Source organism: Octopus sinensis, linkage group LG6 (assembly GCF_006345805.1).
Source record: "Octopus sinensis linkage group LG6, ASM634580v1, whole genome shotgun sequence".
Lineage (NCBI taxonomy): Eukaryota > Metazoa > Mollusca > Cephalopoda > Octopoda > Octopodidae > Octopus > Octopus sinensis.
The window spans coordinates 43,242,702-43,265,320 of record NC_043002.1 but is presented as its reverse complement, the minus strand read 5'-3'; the positions used below and the strand labels follow the sequence as shown (position 1 = coordinate 43,265,320).

The 22,619-nt window shown below is 32.5% G+C and overlaps 1 protein-coding gene across 1 annotated transcript in view; it reads right to left on the bottom strand.

Annotated features, from left to right (window-relative positions):
* The window catches only part of LOC115212970 (chitin synthase chs-1-like), a 149,455-nt gene that overhangs the window by 6,564 nt on the left and 120,272 nt on the right, over window positions 1–22,619 (bottom strand). Inside the window, exons 28-31 of the mRNA XM_029781832.2 lie at window positions 14,137–14,290; window positions 7,936–8,067; window positions 6,195–6,330; window positions 3,610–3,810 (exon numbers count right to left, since the gene is read on the bottom strand). Of these exons, the coding sequence (XP_029637692.1) occupies window positions 3,610–3,810; window positions 6,195–6,330; window positions 7,936–8,067; window positions 14,137–14,290 (623 nt within the window). The remainder of the gene's footprint in view (window positions 1–3,609; window positions 3,811–6,194; window positions 6,331–7,935; window positions 8,068–14,136; window positions 14,291–22,619) is intronic.

The following is a 22,619-nucleotide window of genomic DNA, read 5'->3' as shown; positions in this document are numbered from 1 at the left end:
GTATCTGTCAAACGTCGTTATAGAGAGAAAGTGAGGGAAGGGAGGAAACAGAGAGGGACGGAGGAAGACATGCAGATAAGAGAATGAGAGGAGACTTGTCAAAGTGTGCGTTTTTTGCCCTAGTAACGACACCTTTAAAGATAGCTATTTCTAACCTAGCCCACTCGCATCCTCACCTCATTTTACATGTCACTGAAAATTTTGGAGTCAATCCGACGGGTCTAGTGGCCTTTAACCCGTTCCAATGCCAAAACCAGACAAACAAACTTTTCACATTTCAGATTTATAGATATTGATATATTTGGCCTAAGGTGTAGCCTCTGCGGTATACACCACGCTTGGATATTGACCACTTCCGAGTTTCCGCTCGCTATGAAACATATGTAGCTCGGATCTTATCGGCTCCATTCCTTAACTCTTGTGTGTGTGTACATATACACACACACACACACACATATATATATATAAAATTAGTGTACATTCATGGGGCATGTGCTGTCTATTTGTTCCACAATTATATATTAATTTTTAGCGCCCTTGCTGATGAAGAACACGGATAACAAATTATTTTATTTATTCATTAATGTTCGAAACATAGGTACAAGTTGTAACTATTGAAAATGTTTTTATTTTTCATCCCCTTCAAAATTACTCTTAACCGTGGTTTGGATTTTGACTGTTCCTTTTAGCATGTAAGGTGTCCTGTCAGGGTCACCTCTTTTGTGTTGTGAGGGGTTCTTAGATTAAGTGTATAAATTAGGTTTATTTAGATTATTGCTAAAAGGAGTATGTAGTAACATACGAGTGGTAGACTAGAGTAGTGGGGTATCCATATCTATACCTGTCTATCCTCTCGCTCAAACAAGCATACATACATTCACAGACCCACGAATATACTCGTACCCTTATCTGGATATACATTCACTCCTGTATACATATGTATGCATAACTATATACATGCATAACCATACCGGCTTACATACATAACTACATCTCCACCCATGTACACATACGTATACTTACACATTCACACCTATGGATACATGTTTGTGTATGCACACAAAATCCCATGCCTTCTTGCATAGCTTCTCATATATGTGTATATATAAATATATATATACACATACATACATGCACATACATATACATACACATACATGTATACATACACATACATATATACCCCCATATACACTCATCTACACACAGCTCGCCGCCTTAAGCACTAACCATAACAGTATAGCACACTACACGCACCATAGCAGTTATAACCCCCAACCACAATCCCTTATGGACCATCAGATAATATATTATAGCTAAACTACTTGATACATCGAAACACGTTGATGCTTACACCCACTAGTTGATACATGTATCTAAACACAAACACCCCCCAATGATATCTAGAACTGATATAGCCTCTTCACTAAGACCAAAATAAAGCAGTATTACACTATTAAACTAATTAAAATGTACGGGTTACCCCCCATTAGCAATACCCAAATAATACCGTTAAAAATCCCAAACGTATACACTTCCATGTAGACAATCTCATTTAACATCCCCTTTAAAAAAAACATTCAATTAACACCCTAACACTGTGCCACTACTTGAAAATTTAATATTCTATATCTTACTAGTATACATTTTAGCAGCGAATAACTACAAGTAAGTACAACACCTAGATATCCAACGGCCATGTAAACAATTAGCAATTGTCCATTCTGGTCGGTTTTTGCCCCTGTTTATGAATAATTCTCTTGCCTTCCGTTAGCCTAAAGATTACCAATCCAGATCTTATCTTACTATAATTACTCACTATCTAAACATACACCATAGATATATTATAAAGTAAAACACCACCCACCCGTATTATCACTCGCATTAGTTACTCCTTCGATAGATAGATATGTTTTAAATATTTATTTCTTTTCTTATATTATATTTTTTTCTTATTTTGTTCTATATGATTCTCTTCCCATAGTTTTAGTTGCTTTAGTTATTTTACTTGTTTTATTTGTTGTATTGGTATTATTTTGTTCGTTTATTTATCCCTACTAGCCATTGATTTAATTGATAGCCATACGAACCAGAACCACGTCATTGTTTTCAAATAAGAGCTGACCAATTTGTTTGTAGGAATGACCATGACCCCACCCCACAACACATAGGGTTATCGAGATTTGTTGATCGGCAACAAAGTAGCGAACACTAACATCCCTTTTTGGCCCCACCTAGTCTTATCGCATTGATGCACTCGTATATCAAATTTCCCAAGATGGGTTCATTATAAGTTGATTATGCTATACATTCTGCAATGCTACACCTACTAACTAGCACTTTGCATATAAACTTTCACCCTTGTAACACGGACCATACCAACAAACCTACCACTAAAGTTCTATGGAAACTCAATATGTATATATATATATATATATATATATATATATATATTATATATATATATATATATATATATATATATATATATATATATATATATATATATATATATCTTTATATATATATATATATATATATATATATATTATATATATATATATATATGTATATATATATATATATATATATATATATGTATATAAATATATATATATATATTTATTTATTTATTTATTTATTTATTTATTTATTTATATGTGTGTGTGTGTAATTCTACAGATCTTACTAAATGTATTTGGAATTTAAAAGATAGTAACATTAAATATGATTTAAAGTGGTTCATTATTAGTTATGCACCATCGTACAATATTGGTAAGGTCGGCGAGCTGGCAGGATTGTTAGTACGTCGAGGGAAATGTTTAGCAGTATTTCGTCTGATGTTACGTTCTGAGTTCAAATTCCGCCGATGTCGACCTTGCCTTTCATCCTTTCGTGGTTGATTAAATAAGTACCAGCTACGCACTGAGGTTAATGTAATCATCTTAATCCCTTTGTTTGTCCTTTTTTGTCGCCGCTATGTTTAGCCCCCTGTGGTCAATAAAGAAATAAATATTGGTAATTCCATATGTGAAGAAATGTATTATTAGATTACTTATAAATTGATTTTATCAAATTTTAATGATACCTTTGCAATAAAATTCTGCCATAAATTTAGAAAAACTTTCAAATATTTTAATTCTTAATTTTAGTTTTCATGTTATATAAGATTAATTCTTGTAAAAGGTTTAATATGTTTAGTAGACAACTAATTGTTGTGACGTAAAGCCCCTGTTTCTAACAATCATAACGTAAAATACTTATCTTTATTTTTTATTCTTTAGTTATGCAGTGAAGTTACCAATAGATAAATAGAAATATAGCCTATTTTAGAATATATCTCTTGATGTTTCTAATTGTCATAATGTAGAATTCTCATGTTTTTTTTTTCGTTGAGGATGTTAGATATAGAAATAATCTCTTCACTCAAGGTGCTAGACAGCTAAAGTTGAGAGATGCTGCTAGAACGGAACTGGTAATAAAAATAGTAGCAAAAAATTTAGTAGTAGTAGTAGTAGTAGTAGTAGTAGTAGTAGTAGTAGTAGTAGTAGTAGTAGTTGTAGTAGTAGTCTTTTCGTATGATGTTTTAGAACAAAAAACCGTACAAACCTTGGTCAAACTGTAAGTGATGTTGCGGTTCTGTTGGTAGGATAGTGTATTTTCGCATAACATTCATATCCATTAGAGCTGAACCTCGGAATAAACTGAAACAACCGGGACTGCACAAAACACAGCCTAGCACATGTTCTGTTGCCTTCTGATACCAATGGCCAATGGCATACTCAAAAATTTGAAACCATATCATTGGACCTGTAGAATAATTGAATACAGAATACAATGTTTGTATATACACCTTTGTATATATGTGCGTGTGAGTGTGCGTGAGTGTGTGTAAGTGTGTTTGGGTGTGTTTGTGTGTAAGTGTATGTACATATATATGTGTGTGAGAGAGAGAGAGAGAAGTGTATGCGCATATATGTGTGTCTGTACGTGTACATAAGTATTTGTGCACATGTATTCACACATATATGTATATACTTATTCTTAAACAATGATATTATTGACAGTGACTTAACCCATCGTCAGATTGTGATGCATTGAAGTTAATGTTCGATTTATATTGTCTCTGTTGAGTTGAAATCGTCCTTGGATATGTGAGTCTGAGTGGAGTGGTAATTAGATTTTAGGGAGTGTTTTGGAGAAATTTTTATTGATTAAATTTGGGGCTATGTTAGTGATAACAATTTATCCATGTATGTAGAACATTGCAAGGAGATATAAATATTTATGTACCCCTTATGGCACGTGCGTATATGATGTTAGTTGTAACGCATTGGTTTTAATGGATTTAACTCTTGTTTTCATAATGTAAATGTCAAAGGTTGAAAGTTTAGTCCAGTATTTGAAAACTTAGAAATCGTGTGTCAGCGTTTTTGTAATGGAAATCTTTAAGATTTCCCAAATGAATGTAAATAGGAGTAAGCTGGCCACTTTCTTTAGTAGTTGTTGCTACTTAGGGTAATTCTTGTTCTTAATTGGAAGAATATGTCACTGTGTAGTTAGTATGTTGTGCTTTGATGTTTACAAGCGGATGTGTTTAGGTGTAAAGATTATTGGTTAGTATGTTTCTCTCTAGGGATTCGTTCCATAAGCAATTTGATTGATATGTACAATCTTAACCTCTGTGTTTTATGCAGGTAAAGTTTGTGGGCTATGTTTTTTTAATAAATATTTCAATTTTGTCTCAAATGTGTGAGTTCAAATTCCGCCGTGTTCGACTTTGCCTTTCATCCTTTCGGGGTCGATTAATTAAGTACCAGTTGCGTACTGGAGTCAATTTAATCGACTGGTCCCCTCCAACCAAATTTAGGACCTTGTGCCTAGAGGAGAAAATAATATAATTGAGTGATCTTCGTCATGATAGCAGTTGCCAGCGAAGCCCACCCAGCTTTGAGCAATAATCGTAGAGATGGGCTGAATGTGTACCTTACATTTCCTCTTTGGTATCATTCTCATGCTATGGGTTATTTTGACCCATAATAAGCTGTGAATTATCAGGCAATCAGGACATTAAATTCAACAAGGATGACTTTCTTCAGGGAATGTATAAGAATCATTCTCAACGGAACCGAAACTTGGACTACAAAAATGGAACATCAATGTCGCCTTGATATTCAAAATTTATCTTGAAATAAATAACAAGTGAATTTGACAGCTCTTAATGCTTTTAAATTTCGATGATATTATAGGAACTTGTATATATTAGAAAGACATCAAGTTATCGGCTATGTCTGACAGTTAAAAGCAATTTCTATTTCAATATGGTGTAGTTACCGTACTAATACGTAATAAATTGTTGATAAACCGATGAACTACATAAACTTAATACCCAAAAGTCATTGAAAGCATTTCCCCTTAGAAATAATTTTTAAAAATCACATGCCGTATAAATTTGAAACCTGCTTCAACAAAAGAATTGCCTACGTGCACTGTACATTGTGCATTGCAAAAAAAAAAAATCAACATTACAGTCCAGCGCAAAAGATTGTCAAGCGACGACAAAGGTCCTGCAGCATTTCGTTCCTTTTTTCTGCGTTCTGAATTAGAATGCCACCGAGATCGACTTTACTTTCCACTCTTCTGAGGTACATTAGGTTTTGTGGTTGATATGATCAACCGTATCCTTACAAATCATTTTTATAAAATAGTTTCGTAAGCTAAATGCTTAGTATATACTTCCCTGATGAGGTCTAAAAGTAATGTAAAAGCGCCAAAGATCAAGCTAACTCCCCAGTTGAATCTAGTTAATTTTAGTTAATTTGAATTCTGAGGTTATGTCCTTTACATTTCTTAAAATTAGTCATGATACCGATTATTCCTCCTCACCACAAGTGCAATTTTTATTAGTCAAATCATCTTGGAATCGTACATTAAAGATGTTAGCACTCATTTTATTACTAGTACATTAAAGTTTTGTCTACAATTAAGCTATATCCCTCAAAAGATATGTGATTCTATTTCCAATTATATATGATCGCTATCCCAACCACTCGAGATTGAAATCTGAGCTGCACCTACTTCCAGCTAAACATTTGAGAACAATTTGGTAAATTATTCAAACCCTAACAACCGTATGTCATTACGAATAAAACAAAAAGAAAACATAGAATGTGTAGAGAAAGAAGTAGCTATACCTTTCCCCATTGGATGGATTCGTCCACATGCAGCTCCTAATTTTTTATCATTTTTCATAAGATCCAACAGCTTTTCAACTGCATCAGGTTGAAAATCAACATCACCATCAAGAGCCAAAATGTATGTCTTCTTGGCCTGAAATAGGTTATTCCATTATCATTTTTTATATATTCTTTGACGAGAGGTTTAATTTCAAAACGTGTATGTAAAATAAACCCTATTGTATTGTAACAGAGTCATTGTAAACACTTATTAATACATATATTAAATTTTTTTACGTCTTTATTTTGGTTACAGAAAAGTCTACTTCATTTTACCTATTTTCTGTTTTATGATTTCCTTATTTTTTAACTTGCAGATGGAATATTATACTTCTAATCTACATATTACTTGGGGGAAAAATTGCTAAAAGCGTTAAAGAAAGTTGAACATATATTTGTTGTTTGGAACTTCAGAGTGGAATGATATTTATGAATTGCGTTTTCCTGTTATTCATTTACTAATCATTTGGGGGAAATACTGTATAAGAAACGAAGAGCATCTCTAAAAATGACTACAAACATTTTATACTATCAATATATGCGTGGTAAATTTAATTTGTCACTCGCTTTAACATTACCACATCAACCACGAATACATGTAGAAGGATTCATTTTCTTGCAAGCATTTGAGTCAGGCTTTTGCTCTGAAAATATCTTCCTCTAACCAGTTACAGTGAGCCGAAAAAATTATGAACACAACACGTCTTCCTCTGGTTAAGAGAAAGGACAGCTATATCGGGAAATATCTTTGATTTTAATGAATGTACTTACATAGGTACGACATTAAACTCTATCTCGTAGTGAGGCTCAGCTCGGGAGTTCTGGAGTAGTGGGGATCGTGGAATCACCCATTAATGACAATTAGTCCCATATTTGTTCTGAACCGGAACAGTAGTACCTGTGTGTCCCATCTATAGGTTAATTAGACTTTTGTAAAGGTTTATTGAGTTCCTCTCCAGGAACGCAGTCAATCTGGGAGAAGGAAAACTCCAAAATTACTACCTTCTTCTAACTTGCCCTAAGGCAGCAGGGGAAGAGCATGGCTGATGTAAGTAACATAAGATACGTCTATTAATATAGATTCATACTATGGAGGCAACTATCTCACGTTAGTGCGCATTCTGCCGTCGGTGAAGAGAGCAGATAAACGAACTTACATAGAACGGGAAGTTAAAACCTTTGAAGGATATAGACCTGAATAAGTCTGTCAATCAGCCTTACCATTGTAATACTGTAACAAGCTGTTGAGAATTAAGTATATGACTTCTAAAATGTTTTCTCGTGAGATTATTCAATATCAGTGAAAACAAATTACCAAAATTACAATTGAGTAATTACAACGGTAAAATTGCATGGAATATTTGGGGCCTTGCTTCTGGTTCAACAGAGCCAGCAAGAAGATTCGGACTCATTTATTTAAATGAAAGACATACATTTGAACTACATGTACTGGTGGTAGTTAATTTATCCACCTCTTTAAGAATAACAAACTACACATCTGAAGAAATTCGACAGTGTGAAACGATATCTTAGCTTAAAAACATCAACTAATCTTTATTTTAAAAATCATTCTCGATTTAGAACAATTGCGGCAAAATATAAAAGATGTAGACGCCTAAACCTCAACTTAAGAAATATCTGAAAACTAAATTGCAGGAAATGTAATAAAAGAAAAAGTAGAAATTATCAGCAACATTACAATTTTCATTATTTCTTCGGTTCTTATTTTGTCGAGGTCAAACTCAAAAGGCCTTGCGTTTAATACCAAATTTACCCTTTCATCGGCCAACATGGGGAGTCTATGAGCAAGCAAGTAGTACATATACATAACCTAAAATAGATCAACCAGTAGATCCTTTAAGAGATTACGGCATATCAGGTATGAAATATTCACTTTCAAAATAATGCGTCACAAAAACATTTTGAAAAGCAAATTAGCACAAATTTACCCGTATAAACGCATAAATAGATTTTTGGACGTGATAACATTTAATATTTTTTAAAGTGTATATATCGCAGCAAAATAACAGAATTTGCGCTGCATTCAACAAATATTCTGGAGCTGAGATAGCGATACCACAATATCACGGTATATTTTACAAATACACAAGTAAGCGGACAAACGAAAGAAAAATGGGTACTCAATATATTTCGTAGGAGTCACATGAATTATATAAAACAGTTTGATTCGGCTCCGTGCGGGCCCCTAACAGAATACTGCGAAGCATTAAGTTGTACGGAACCAAATGAAACTGTTTTAAATCATATTGGGTCATCCCATAAATAATGCGGTTTTATTTTTCAATTGCATGAACTAAAAGTCAGAGGGGGATAGGATAAACTACCTGCATGAACTTACTATAAAAGCAGGTAGTAATTTTACGTTGTCCTTATTCTTAATGCAAGTTTTGAAGAGTGCAGTTCGATTTTAACAGTTATAAAGTTATAATGGAAGTGACAAAGGAGTATTATTAGGCATATTTTGCTTTATGTGTTCAATAAAGGCAAAAACGCAACGGAAAGGGCGAAGAATCTTAATGCCGTATATGGGGATCGGACAATAAGCATAATACGGTGTCAATGGTGGTTCCAGGATTTCGATCCCGAAACTACTGCCTAGAAAACGAGCCTCATCCTAGAAGATCTGTAAAACTCGATGAGGACGTCCTGCAAACCCTGGTGGAACAAAATCCTATCTTAACTGTTGAGGATCTAGCAGAAAAGCTTAGATTTCGCCATTCAACCAGTCATTCAAGTCAGCGTTAGAAGAAAAACGACCATCTTTGGTTTCAAGACTAAAGGTGTTCTTCTAACAAGATAATGCTGGGTCACACACAGCGAAGATGACATTCCAAAGGCTGGAGCAGTTTGAATGGGAAACGATGCCCTACCTACCATATTCACCGGACATTGCCCCATCTGATTATTATTTATTCCTTTATTCCGCAGTCTTCAAAATCATTTGGACGGAAAAAATATGAATTCTGTAGACGAAGTTAGAGCAGTACAGGACGAGTATTTTTCGTCACAGGCAAGTGAATTTTGGAAGAGAGGCCTTGCAAATCTACCAGATAGATGGAAGAGTATTGTAGAAAATGGAGGAGACTATATTTTAGATTAAAAAAGAACTTTATTTATCTTAATTTTGAAAAATACAAGAAGCATAAAAATCCGCATTATTTATGGGATGACCCAATATATATATATATATACATATATATACAGTTGCGGCCAAAATGTTCAGAACGGCATTGTTTTCGTCAGAAAAGTAAGTATAAGTTTTTATTAAAGTTGTTTTATATTCTATAATTTTCACAGACAATAAATACCATATTATTTGTTATTGTCTGAGATTTTAGTGTAATTTGAGAGGATAATACAAAAGTTATGGATGATTTAGTGATTTACTGCAAAACTCGTGGCGGCCAAAATGATCAGAATGGTTGCTTTTACTTCATGTTTTATTATATTTAACCAGCGAACTCTAATATTTTGAATTTGTTTACGTGACGGTTCATTTACAAAACACGCAGTGTATTTTGTTAATATAATGCCACTTACTCCATTACCAATTCGTCAGCAGATTATTAAGCTTCGAAAGAAGGATAATTTAAGTATTGGGTCTATTGCAAAGATTGTTAACAAGTCAAAAAGTGTTGTTCACGGTATTCTTAAGGTCTACGATGATTGTGGTTCGTGTGAAGCAAGAACGTCTACAGGTAGGCCAAGAAAAACGACCAAGAGAGAAGATCGTGCTATGGTAAGGTTAGTTAAAAAGGTTAGATTTAAAACTGCTGCTGCTGTTTCTCGGGAAATGAGCATTGTACTGAAGAAAACTTTATCTCGAAAAACTGTGTCTCGTCGTTTAGTTGAACATGACCTACAAGCAAGAGCACCTGCAGTGAAACCACTGATCAGCTCCAAGAATAAAAAGTGTCGTCTTACCTTTGCAACCGAACATGTGTTGTGGTCTCAAGAAAAATGGCCAACGGTGCAGTCTATGTTATTTGGCTCAGATAGAGGCAATAAGGTACGTTCGTCGAAAAGCAGGTGAAAAATTGTCGCCTAAATGCCTTAAGACTAATGTTAAATTCGGTGGAGGAAGTGTCATGGTTTGGGGGATGATAACTGGAGATGGTGTGGACCCTTTGGTGCGATTACATGGAAAGGTAAATGCAGGAGTTTATAAACAACTTGTAAAAGATCATGTCTTGCCTGTGCTGAGAAATTCAACTAAGCGACCACCCATATTCATGCAGGACAATGCCCCATGTCACAAGGCTAAGGCGGTCATGAACTTCCTCAAGGCTGAAAAGGTTATTATTATGGATTGGCTTGCTCAAAGCCCAGATCTCAATCCTATTGAAAACATGTGCTGGAGTCGGAAAGACAACATCCAGGTCTCCTGGAGAACGTTCGAAAGCCAGAAATCCTAAAACAACTGAGCAATTATGGAATGCCCTTCCGGAAGAATGGAATAAGATCACCCAGCAAGAAATTGAAAATTTAATTTCCTCATGCAGTCGAAGATGTCAAAGTTTGATTGAAGCTGAAGGGCTTCACACTAAATATGAAATAATTCCAGCATTCTCTGTCATTTTTGATTATTTTGTTATTTTTTCAACCATTCTGATCATTTTGGCCACCATGGGTTTTGCAGTAAATCATTATATCATCCATAACTTTTGTATTATCCACTCAAATTATATCAAAATCTCAGACAATACCAATTACTATTGTATTTATTGTCTGTGAAAATTATAGAATATAAAACAACTTTGATAAAAACTTATACCTACTTTTCTGACGAAAACCATGCCGTTCTGAACATTTTGGCCGCAACTGTATATATATAATATATATATATATATATATATATATATATATATTAATAGTAATGGTAAGACAACAAAAGAATGAATGAAACCTCGATATTATGTAAATAGAGGAATGTATCTGTAATATAATATGTGACGATTATTCGGTTGCCATAATAAGACTCCGAGTTTCGGATGTCGGGGCGGAAACCTCCAGCATCTCGTCAGCTATAGAGGCAATAAAAAAATGCTATGAAAATGACCGTTAAACAAAAGGAAATTACTATGTAATTCACCTTTATTAAGACAAAAGAGCTATTAGAATGACTTTTAAATAAGGGCAAAAAAAAAAAAACGAAGGGGAGAAAGTAAAAAAGTAAAGAAGTAAAAATCTCTCATCACAAGTAATGATTTGATGCAAAAATGGTATTTTTCCAGTCGAGAAAACAATATGGAGCACACTTCGAGGAGTCTGTTTTTTTTTAATCTCGTTCAGTTGATGTGGAACAAACTTATCCGTTTTCTTGACTTTTCCAGTTCTTTCCAGGTGTCCAAAACAGATGTTTTGGAATTCTGATGAAAGTTTTCGAAACTTTGTTCTCGGATTTTGTTCAACCAAAGCATTTAATCCGCCATACAGAATAACTGATTTTGGCCCACCCCTTGGTTTATTTTCAAGGCTACCATCTCCTGAACGAGAGCTTTGGAACCATCTCTGAACAGATATCAACAAAACCAGAACCAAAAGCTCGCTTGCTATTCTGTAGAGCTTCTGCGGCAGTGTAACCTAGTTTGTACTCATACGGGAAAATCACTCAACATAGTTTGGTTGTTATCAATTTCATAAGATCTGTGGGTACGAATTTTGTATACCAATATTGTTGGGAAAGGAAAAGAATCAAGATTAAATGCAAGGTATACATAATTAAGTTTTTAAATGACTGAAATAAGAGAAGTAATTAAAAATCCGACATTTCATATATATATCTTTACAGTTCTATATTTAAAAAACGAGGAATTATGTACATTTGACGGATATTTATCCTCATCTTGGGGAAATTTCGAACCTGGGTTCTCATTCCTAAGGTATTTTTCGATGTTATTATTATTATTATGATTATTATTCAGGTCACTACCTGGAATCGAACTCGGAATCTTGTGGTTAGTAGCTCGCGCTCTTAACCACTACGCCATATGGGCAATTATGGAGTGAATTTTAGGGCTTATAAATCTAATATTCTCCTATCCTTCCTTAATATCGATTCCCATATGCTGTTCATAAATGCACTCGGTCTGCTTAGAAGGTTGTTGTGTCCTAGCATATGTGCTGCTTCTTTTAGTTTTCATATTTTCCAGTGGTGTTCTCTGTCTATTATTTTAACTTCATCCCACAGGGGGAGGTGGTCTTCATTTTTTCATACATGATCAGCTAACCCGATTTATCAATATCTCTCCATGTCACAGCTTTGCGATGTTCCTCTAACCTTATTTTGAGGGGGCGGCATGTTTCGCCTTTGTATAACCTACCACAGCTGCATGGGATGGAGTATACGCAGTTCTTGGTCATATTCTCTTCTACTGGCCTTTTTACTCGGAGATATTTGCGAAGTGTTGTATTACTTTTGAATACTGTCCTAATGTCATATGGCCGCATATCTTTTGTATCTTTTCGGAGAGGCCTTTCACATAAGGTAGACAGACAGTAGACAGTTTATCGGTTACATCCTCTTTTTTCTTCATAATTGGACTGGAGAGTATGCTTTTAGGGTAGTTGTTGCTTAATAGATTGCTACTGAGTTCGATCATTTCTTCGTGTTGGGTATCACGATCGCTACTTATATTCATTGCTCGACGTTTTAGGTACTGAGCAATCCCTCTCTTTACACTATGGATGGTGGGAGTTGAAGTTGAGGTATCGTCCAGTGAAGGTCGGCTTGCAGTATACGGATGTCCTGAATCCATACTTGGTGCGTGTTATTAATTCATCCAGGAATGCTAGCTGAGTGTCTTCTTCTTTTTCCATTGTGAACTGTATGGATGGCTTTATTGAGTTCACATGATCTAACATCACTTGGACATCTTCCTGGTGGGGCCACAGTATGAAGGTGTCATCAACATATAGTTGATGTAGGATGTTACAGCCATGATCTAGCGATTGTGATTTCAATTCCTACACCAGGTGGTGTGTTGTGTTCTTGAGAAAAACACTGCATCTGACATTGCTCTGCAATCACTTCGAAACCTGACGCGTGGTACATTGTACATCTGTTCAGACAAACACGCACACACACACACACACACACACACACACACACACACACACACACACACACACACACACATACACACACACACATGCATACACATCAATATGACGGGATTCCAGACAGTTTGCGTACACCAAATTTATTCATAAGACATTTGTAGCCTTAGGGATATAGTAGATAATACTACGGTACCGCACAGTGGGACTGAACGCTAAACCTTAGGGTTGTAAAGTGAGTTTCTAAACTACACACCCTTGCCTGCGCCTACGCATTTATACATTTGAAATTAAATAAATACAGTCCATTGATAAAAAGACTAAGTGTTCTATTATTACTGTGTACTGCTTTTTATGCTGTGTAACTTATCAATAACTAAGTGCATATTACATATTCCGTTCAGAGTATTCATACGTAGTTCTGAATTATTGAACAATAGCGTAAAAACAAAGCTTCTTGAGATAGCAGAATAAAATATTATGAAGACATGAGTGTTTTATTGCATAACAACTTTTAAAACTGCTGGTTGATTCAAAACAAGCACGTATGAATTGCAAAATTCTGACCAAATTCAATTAAAGCAGACTGCATAATCCTAAAATTACCACGAACAAACGTTGAAGTTGTGACTTATTGCAAGGTTCTCGTCAAGCAGTATGTGTGCGCTCAATAACCTTTGACGCTTGTGTGACATATAAATAAATATCTTAAATACATATTTTTCGCTGATTTTGTTTTAGAGAATTACCAACAATATTATTGTTTTGTTTCTGCATATAGGTTTCCTGTATAAAAAATTTCATATAATTATACATTTACCTGAGACCATCTTTTCTTGTTTCGAATTTTTTTCTTATCTTTTAAATGTACGAAGAGTAGGACATTTTCTTGTATTTGCCATAATAGTTGGCCGCCATATGGTGTGATAATTTTACATGGTGGATGCACTGTTGTTGGGGATTTCATCACAGAGCTATAGAGAGTAAAAGCAGAAAAATGCGTCAAACGTTTTTGAAATAGTTTTTGATATACATACATACATATATACATACACACATACACATGCGCACGCGCACACACATACGCACCAACACAAACACAGATATATGAATATGTATATACATGTATATGTATGTGTGTGTATGTGTGTGTATGTATGTATGTATGTATGTATGTATGTATGTATATATGTATATATGTATGTATGTATATATGTAAATATGTATATATGTATGTATGTATGTATGTATGTATATGTAAATCTGACCTTGGTAAATTGAGTAAACTTATTTTAGATAAATATATTAATAAATTAAATAAACTTAATTACTTAAAATTATGGTTTAGTAATGATAATACTTTGAATTGGTTTAATAATATTAAAGATAAAAATCGATATAAATTTATTCAAATAGATATAGATAATTACTATTCATTCTTCTATTAATGAAATTGTGTTTAATAAGGCCCTTATTTTTGCAATGAATAAAGTGGGAATGACATTTGAAGAAGTTAATGTAATTAAAATGGCTAGGAAATCGTTTATTAAATATAAAAATAAATTATGGGGTAGGAAAGATACTAGGGACTTTTTTGATATACCTATGGGAGCACCTGATTCTGGACAAGCTACGGATTTAGTAGGTATTTATATTTTATCTGAACTTCAATTAGAAAATTTAAAAATAGAGGGTGGTTTATATAGGGATGACCTTCTACTAATTACTAAGAATTGCACTAATAGGAACCTAGAAGTATATAAGAAAAAACTTTATAGTTTCTTTAAAAGATATGGTTTAAGTATTACTATATATAATGAGAATTTTAATGTTAATTATTTAGATGTTAATTTTAATCTAATTACAGGTAAAACACAACCATATCATAAACTTAATGAGAACCTTAGATATATAAATGTTAATTGTAATCACCCACCATCAATTAAAAAATCGTTGATTAATAATATAAGTAAACTATATCATTACTTTCTTATGATTTAGAGATTTTTAATAAACATGCTCCTTATTACAATGAGGCCCTTAGAGAGGCAGGTTATAATAGTAATATTAAAAATAATAAAAATAATATAAAGTAATAAAAATAATATAAATAAAAATAAAGAATAAAAATAAAAATAAAATTAATAACTTTAATAATTCTTTAAATGTTAATTATAAATTTAAATCTAATAATAATAATAATAATATGATAAAGAAATATAATAATAACAATAATAATGACAGTTTTAATAATAAAAAGAAGGAAAATAAGAATAAAATTTGGTTAATAGTTCCTTATGGTGCTCAAGTTAAAACGAACACTATTAAAGAGATTTTAGATATTATTGAACTATTTATTCGAGATAATCGTAAATATAAAAACATTTTCTCTAGTGATAATTTTGGAGTAGGTTATTCCACCACTAATAGTGTAGGTAACACTATTTCTTCTTTTAACAAATTTAAACTGAATAATTTTTATAAAAATAAATTATATAATAATACCAATAATAAAGATAAGACACTAATTAACTGTACATGTAGAGATAAAACTAACTGTAAATTAAATAATAAATGTGATATTAACGATATAGTGTATAAATGTATAGTTACATTACATGATGAGAATAATAAGAATAATAATAACTCAAACGCGATATATATAGTGTCCACTTCCTCTAAAATAAAATTAAGAATCGCACAACATATGAAATCATTTAAAAATAAAAACTTAATTAACTCCACTGGACTTAGCAAGTACATTTGGGGACTTAAATCCCAAAATATTAATTATAATTTATCTTGGGAAATATTTAGTAAAACTAAATCATATAGTATAGGAGCGAATTTTTGTTATTTATGTTCTAGTGAGTTTATGGAAATTTTATTTTATAAGCATGATAATTTACTGAATACCTGTGATGAGCGCAAAATAAAATGCAGACACAAGTTGCTTTACTTATATAATAAATTTCTTGATAAATAATGAATATTTCTTAGTCTTAATTAGCTCCCTATTTGTTGTTTTATGTAATAGTATTCTAAATATAGCAGGTGATTTGTAGTACTTATTATATTAGTTTATTTTAGTTATTTAGGTTCTGTTTTTAATTATAGTTAGATTATATATAGTTGTTCATTTTATTACTAAATATGTTATTACTAAATATATTTTTAATAAATATTTAATGGTTTATTGAATATAGAGTCTGGTAAGTTACAATTTTATTTATTTTATATATTTTGTTATATTTCTGTTATAACTTCGTTAAATTATAATTTTTGTTCTATTAATCTATCTGTATGTAATCTCTTTATATTTGAAATAGATTTATTTAGTTGTTTATTTAATCTATTTTATTTAATATAGAAGTATAGATTAGTAGATTAATTATTTAGATTTAACTTAATATTTACCTCTATTTTGTATTGTAGTATGATTATAGACATTTATATATGTATTTATTATATGATATATGTGGTTGTGTGTGTATGTATATATGTGTATATGATGATGTGTGTGTATATATATGTATATGTATATACATTTATTTATGTGTATGTGTGTGGGTGTGTATATATAGGTGTAAGTGTATATACTGAGTATTGTATGTACATGTATGTATGAGTGTGCATATGTGTTTGTGCATGTATGTGTATATATGTTGTGTATATATGTATATGTATGTATGTGTGTATGTATGTGTATATGTGTATGTATATGTATATGTATGTATATATATATATATGTATATATATATATGTATATATATATGTATATGTATGTATATTTTTTATATATTTATGTATACGTATGTATAGTTATACTACAAATTCTGATAAGTATCTATAGATTTGGTTATGATCACTAATTTTAACTTATAATTATAAGGGCATGGGAAAGAATTTATAGTATGTTGAGGGGTTACTATATAAATAATTTTTTATATATTTATTAATCTTATAAGATTTTTAGAATATATTTAATAATTAGTGGTTTTTAATCATTTAAATCATTTAATGTATTTTGTATTAAGTTTCATTTATCATAGTTATTTTATTAATAAATATTATAGTATAGAGAGATTTTATTCTTTATTTGTGACTTCATTCTATTTACAATGATAATCAAATAATTTTCCCATTCACAATCATTAATAAAACGTAGGTTCCTCACGCGTAATGAATTCTTCAACCATTTATTCTTTTTTTTGCTAATAACGTAATACCACGAGTATTCTTATAAACGCTCTAAAGACGTTTTCCGATTCAAAATTTTAGTTCATTGCTAAACCTCGCTAAGATAAGTATGTATTTATTTAAGATCTTCAAATTGTAAATTTTAATATTGTATAAGTCTTTGGAGTAATAATATTCTCCTTATGTAAATATCGTTGTTTATGTAATGATCTAATTATCGTAATTTTCTATATTATTAGATATTAAATTTACGTTTATTCGTAAGATACTACTTAGCGATAGATTTGTTATTTGATAGCAAGAATACGAGGTGTATTAAGTTAGGCTTTTGTATATACATGTTTTAATAGTATTAATTGTAGTTTTAAATTTATAATTAAATTAGACAAACTTTGATAAACTTAGATATGTTTCGACTAAAGATTGGTCCAGGCCATGTCTAATTTAATAGCATAACTTAGTTATTTCTTTAAGGTGATATTCGCTAGTTATTCCCATTGATAATTATGTTTATAGTATTTATTCGATACTATATTACTACGAATTGACTATTTCTAAAAGTATTTTACATAAGATTTCCGAAAGTTCGTTTAAGTTTGTGTATTTGTATTTTGAAATTAGCTATTTCATCTTCAAATATGAAAAATTAAATTTATTAGGTTTTTATTATATGTGCATATACATTTATTTATAGAGATTATCTTAGATCTTAATTATAATATTTATATACATTTATATATTTTCATTGATAATTTATATATATTAGTCATTTTTAAATATTTATGTAATTAGATATAGACTAATACCGATATTAGATTATGGGTGGGTTTCCTACCTTATAAATTAAAATTAATATTTAACATTATAGTCGATTTTGATATAATCATAATTAAGTTCTATGTTTCTAGTTTGATAATTATAAGTAAAATTATTATATTATTTATATCTTTAAAATATTGTTTAAATATTTCTGATTATATTTTAGATATTTCAATTACCTGAAGATTGACTGTAACCATAACTCGAATTATTACGAATTAGACAGCCATGAAACGATCGTAGTGTTTTACTCATTATCTTTTATTAAACTTTTAATACTTTTGACATATATTTAAAATAATATAAATTAATTTTTATGTATTGGCTTAAGTTTTTCATTGTTTGATTTGCCTAATAGTGGTTTTATCTCTAATTTAATATTATATATATATATATTATATATATATATATAATATATATATATATAATATATATATATATATTATATATATATATATATATTATATATATATATATTATATATATATATATTATATATATATATATATAATATATATATATATATTATATATATATATATATAATATATATATATATATATAATATATATATATATATTATATATATATATATATATATTATATATATATATATATTATATATATATATATATTAATACATATATGAGAGGGAATCCACTAAAAGTGAGCTCCCTTACGCTAGCCACTAAAAGTTGTTCTCAAGAAAAAATTTTACCACACCATGAACGTAAGCGGGCAGGACAAATGAAAAATAACAAAAATATAGATTAACCCTATACAATTGTTTAACTGTTAATAAATTATGCATATATATATATATAATATATATATATATAATATATATATATATATATTATATATATATATATATATTAATACATATATGAGAGGGAATCCACTAAAAGTGAGCTCCCTTACGCTAGCCACTAAAAGTTGTTCTCAAGAAAAAATTTTACCACACCATGAACGTAAGCGGGCAGGACAAATGAAAAATAACAAAAATATAGATTAACCCTATACAATTGTTTAACTGTTAATAAATTATGCATATATATATATATATATATATATATATATATATATATATATATATTAATACATATATGAGAGGGAATCCACTAAAAGTGAGCTCCCTTACGCTAGCCACTAAAAGTTGTTCTCAAGAAAAAATTTTACCACACCATGAACGTAAGCGGGCAGGACAAATGAAAAATAACAAAAATATAGATTAACCCTATACAATTGTTTAACTGTTAATAAATTATGCATATATATATATATATATATATATATATATATATATATATATATATATATATATATATATATATACATACATACTCTCTTTAACTCTTTATCTTGTTTCAGGTTTTAAGCTACGGTCATGCTGGGGCACCACCGTTGGCTGCCCCATACCATTATTTGAAACCTCCTCTGATATGTGACATTTGGTGAATGTAAGACCTTGAAATTGCTGCTCTCATCTGGGTTTCCTACCTTGAGGTAGGCTCACCCGGAACCCTTGACAGGATGAGATCTAGTATTATTTTTAAGAGACCTACATCCCTACCATGAGGGTCTTTCGGGCATTTTGGAAGGATATTGAAGAACTGAAAGCCTTGAAACCCAAGCTGTTGCAATATCTGGTCCTGTATTTTGATGGCGACGCTGGGATCTTGGGCAGTATGCAGTGGCGCCCCGTTCTGTTGACTGTGTAACTTTCAATACCAAAGTTTGGTGCAAGGCCTTCCTGGACTTTCTAGATATATATCACCGCATATCTTTCCGCCTTCGTTCTAGGGAGAAGAATTTTAACTCTTTCAGCCTGCCCCAGTAGCTGATATGTTGTATTGAGACGATTTTCATTGTGTAGCTTCGTTGGATTGCTTCGAGTTCCGCCGTTAATTTTATGCTGTGTGGTGACCATAGTTGGGAGCAGTAGTCCAAGCGACTGAAGACATACGCCCTCCATCATAGATACGTTTTCTTTCGATTGATATTTCGGAGGATCCATCCAGCAAGTCGTCTGCATTTTATTACCAAATTAGTAATATGCTTTTGGAAAGATGCATCATTACTCATGTGCCCAGGTCACGCATTGAGTTTAATACAGGGATTGCAATTCCTCCCGGACCAGTGAATCCTGTTTTCATCTCATTTAGCTTAGAGTGCTGATAACGCAGGGCTTGGAATTTTCCTGCATTAAACTATATGTTGTTGTCCTCAGCCCACCTGTATATTGCATCCAACTCCAGTTGCAGATGCGCAATATTTCCAGTGTTCTGAATTATTTGAGAGACTTTTGAATCATCTACATAGCTAGCAAGGGTGGCTATCTAAGCAGCTGAGGGGAAATCTGAGAGCGCCAGTATAAATAGTAGTGGCCGTAAGACAGTACCCCATGGAACACCACTTACTATAGTGTTTCCTTTCAGATGGCTCTATTGGCCACCACTGCCAGACGTCTATCTTTTATAAATTCGTGTAGTCACTCACCTAGTTTTCCGACTATACCGAGATCACACCATGGCCGACTTAACCAAAGGCTTTTGAAAAATCGAGATGTATCACATCCACACTTGAGTTGTTTAGCAGCTGCTTTAACACCCAGTCGCAATGTTGTAAGAGCTGTGTCAGGCAGCTTCTACCAGGTTGAAAACCATGCTGGGTGTCAGTCCACAAGTCATTCTCTTCAACGAACGTGAATGGTTTCTTGCGGACTATTCGTTCCATGACTTTATTAATGTCTGAGGTCAGAGAGATAGGTGTATAATTTTTAACACCTGCTCTGATTTCTCCTTTGTGGACAGGGCCTATTAGTCCTTCCTTCAATTTGCCTGGGAGATTACCACTAATAAGAAAACTCTGAAAAAGAAGCTGCAGTGTTCTTGCGAGATATCGTTTGCACGATCTGAGAAGGATTGCTGGGAATCCATCAAGGCCAACAGCTAAGTTTGTGTCTACCTTATCTATGGTCAGTGTTGCATCTTCTTTAATGTTGATTTAATCAATTTTCGCCTCTTTGCTTACAGGTAAAGTATCAAAGAATTATGCTGGCTTCTTCACTTGCCTGTGTCCCAGAGAAGTAGTGAACACACTTTGGAACTGCTCGTCGATGTTTCACTTATCCTCATTGAGTTTTCTGTGAGGGAGCCAGCTTTTTGGAAGAGGGCCCTATCTCGTGGCGTACTGTAGTTGTTTCTTTAGAAAAGTTAATGAAAGATTTAAGGTTCGGCTTAATCAGGCTTCCTTACCTGCTCTTTTTCGTGAAAGTGATGCAGACTTTTCTCAATCTCCAAGAGCGTTCTCTTCAGGAAGAACTTTTCACTACTTTTGGTGTGCTTGTTCAGGCGGTTCGCAATCTTTGTCCGTCGTCTCATAAGAATTTTCCTTTCCCAAGGAATCTTGCTTTTGTGTATGTTGGCCTTGTGCTCTGGGACAGATTTGTCTCATATAGCTTGTATTATGAACATGAAATGTTTGTTTCTCATGTCAATGGTACGGAGAGACATTTAAGCCAATGCTGTTTAAGGATCTCTTTCTCAATCGGCTTCCAGTTAGCTTTATGAAAGTTCAGTTTGGAGAGATTTCAGGTGCTTCTTATAGGCTGTACGCCTGCAGGAGCTTTTGTTTCATACATAGTCAGCTCTATTATGTTGTGGTCCGAGGCTAGCGTCGGTGTCACTTTCACATTATGGATAATGTCCATATTGTTTGTGAAGCAGAGATCCAGTATATTATTTGCCCTGGTTGCTTGCAGCACAATTTGCTCAATGAATGAAGCATTGGTAAGGCGGAGTAGGGACATTGTGCTTGTTGGTAGTGTGTCATTATTCGGAGCATCTGGTCTTCAGGTTAGCCCACACTGGGGACGTTAAAGGCACTCAGAAGGAATACACGGATGCGTTGCTCCAGTTTGGTGAGAACTATCTTTGCTAGGCATTCTTCAAACTTACCGGTATGATTTTGAGCATATGATGAACGATATGTAGTATATATAACAATATTAAGTTGTCTTATGTGTACAAACAACTTGGATGTCACATACTGAGTTTAAATGTAAGAGCAGGACCTGGGGCCTCGGCTCCTCTCGGATGTACACAGCAACTCCATTGTGGTTTCTTTCTTGTCTATCTGAGCGTATTACAACATATTTTGCTATGTATTTTTCAGCATCCTCTATATCGGGTCTAAGCTGCTATGCAGAGAGCTTGGTTTCATGCAGCAAGATCTCTCAGGAAAGAGGTTTTTGTTTTGCAGTAGAGGTGCAACAGACTTTGGA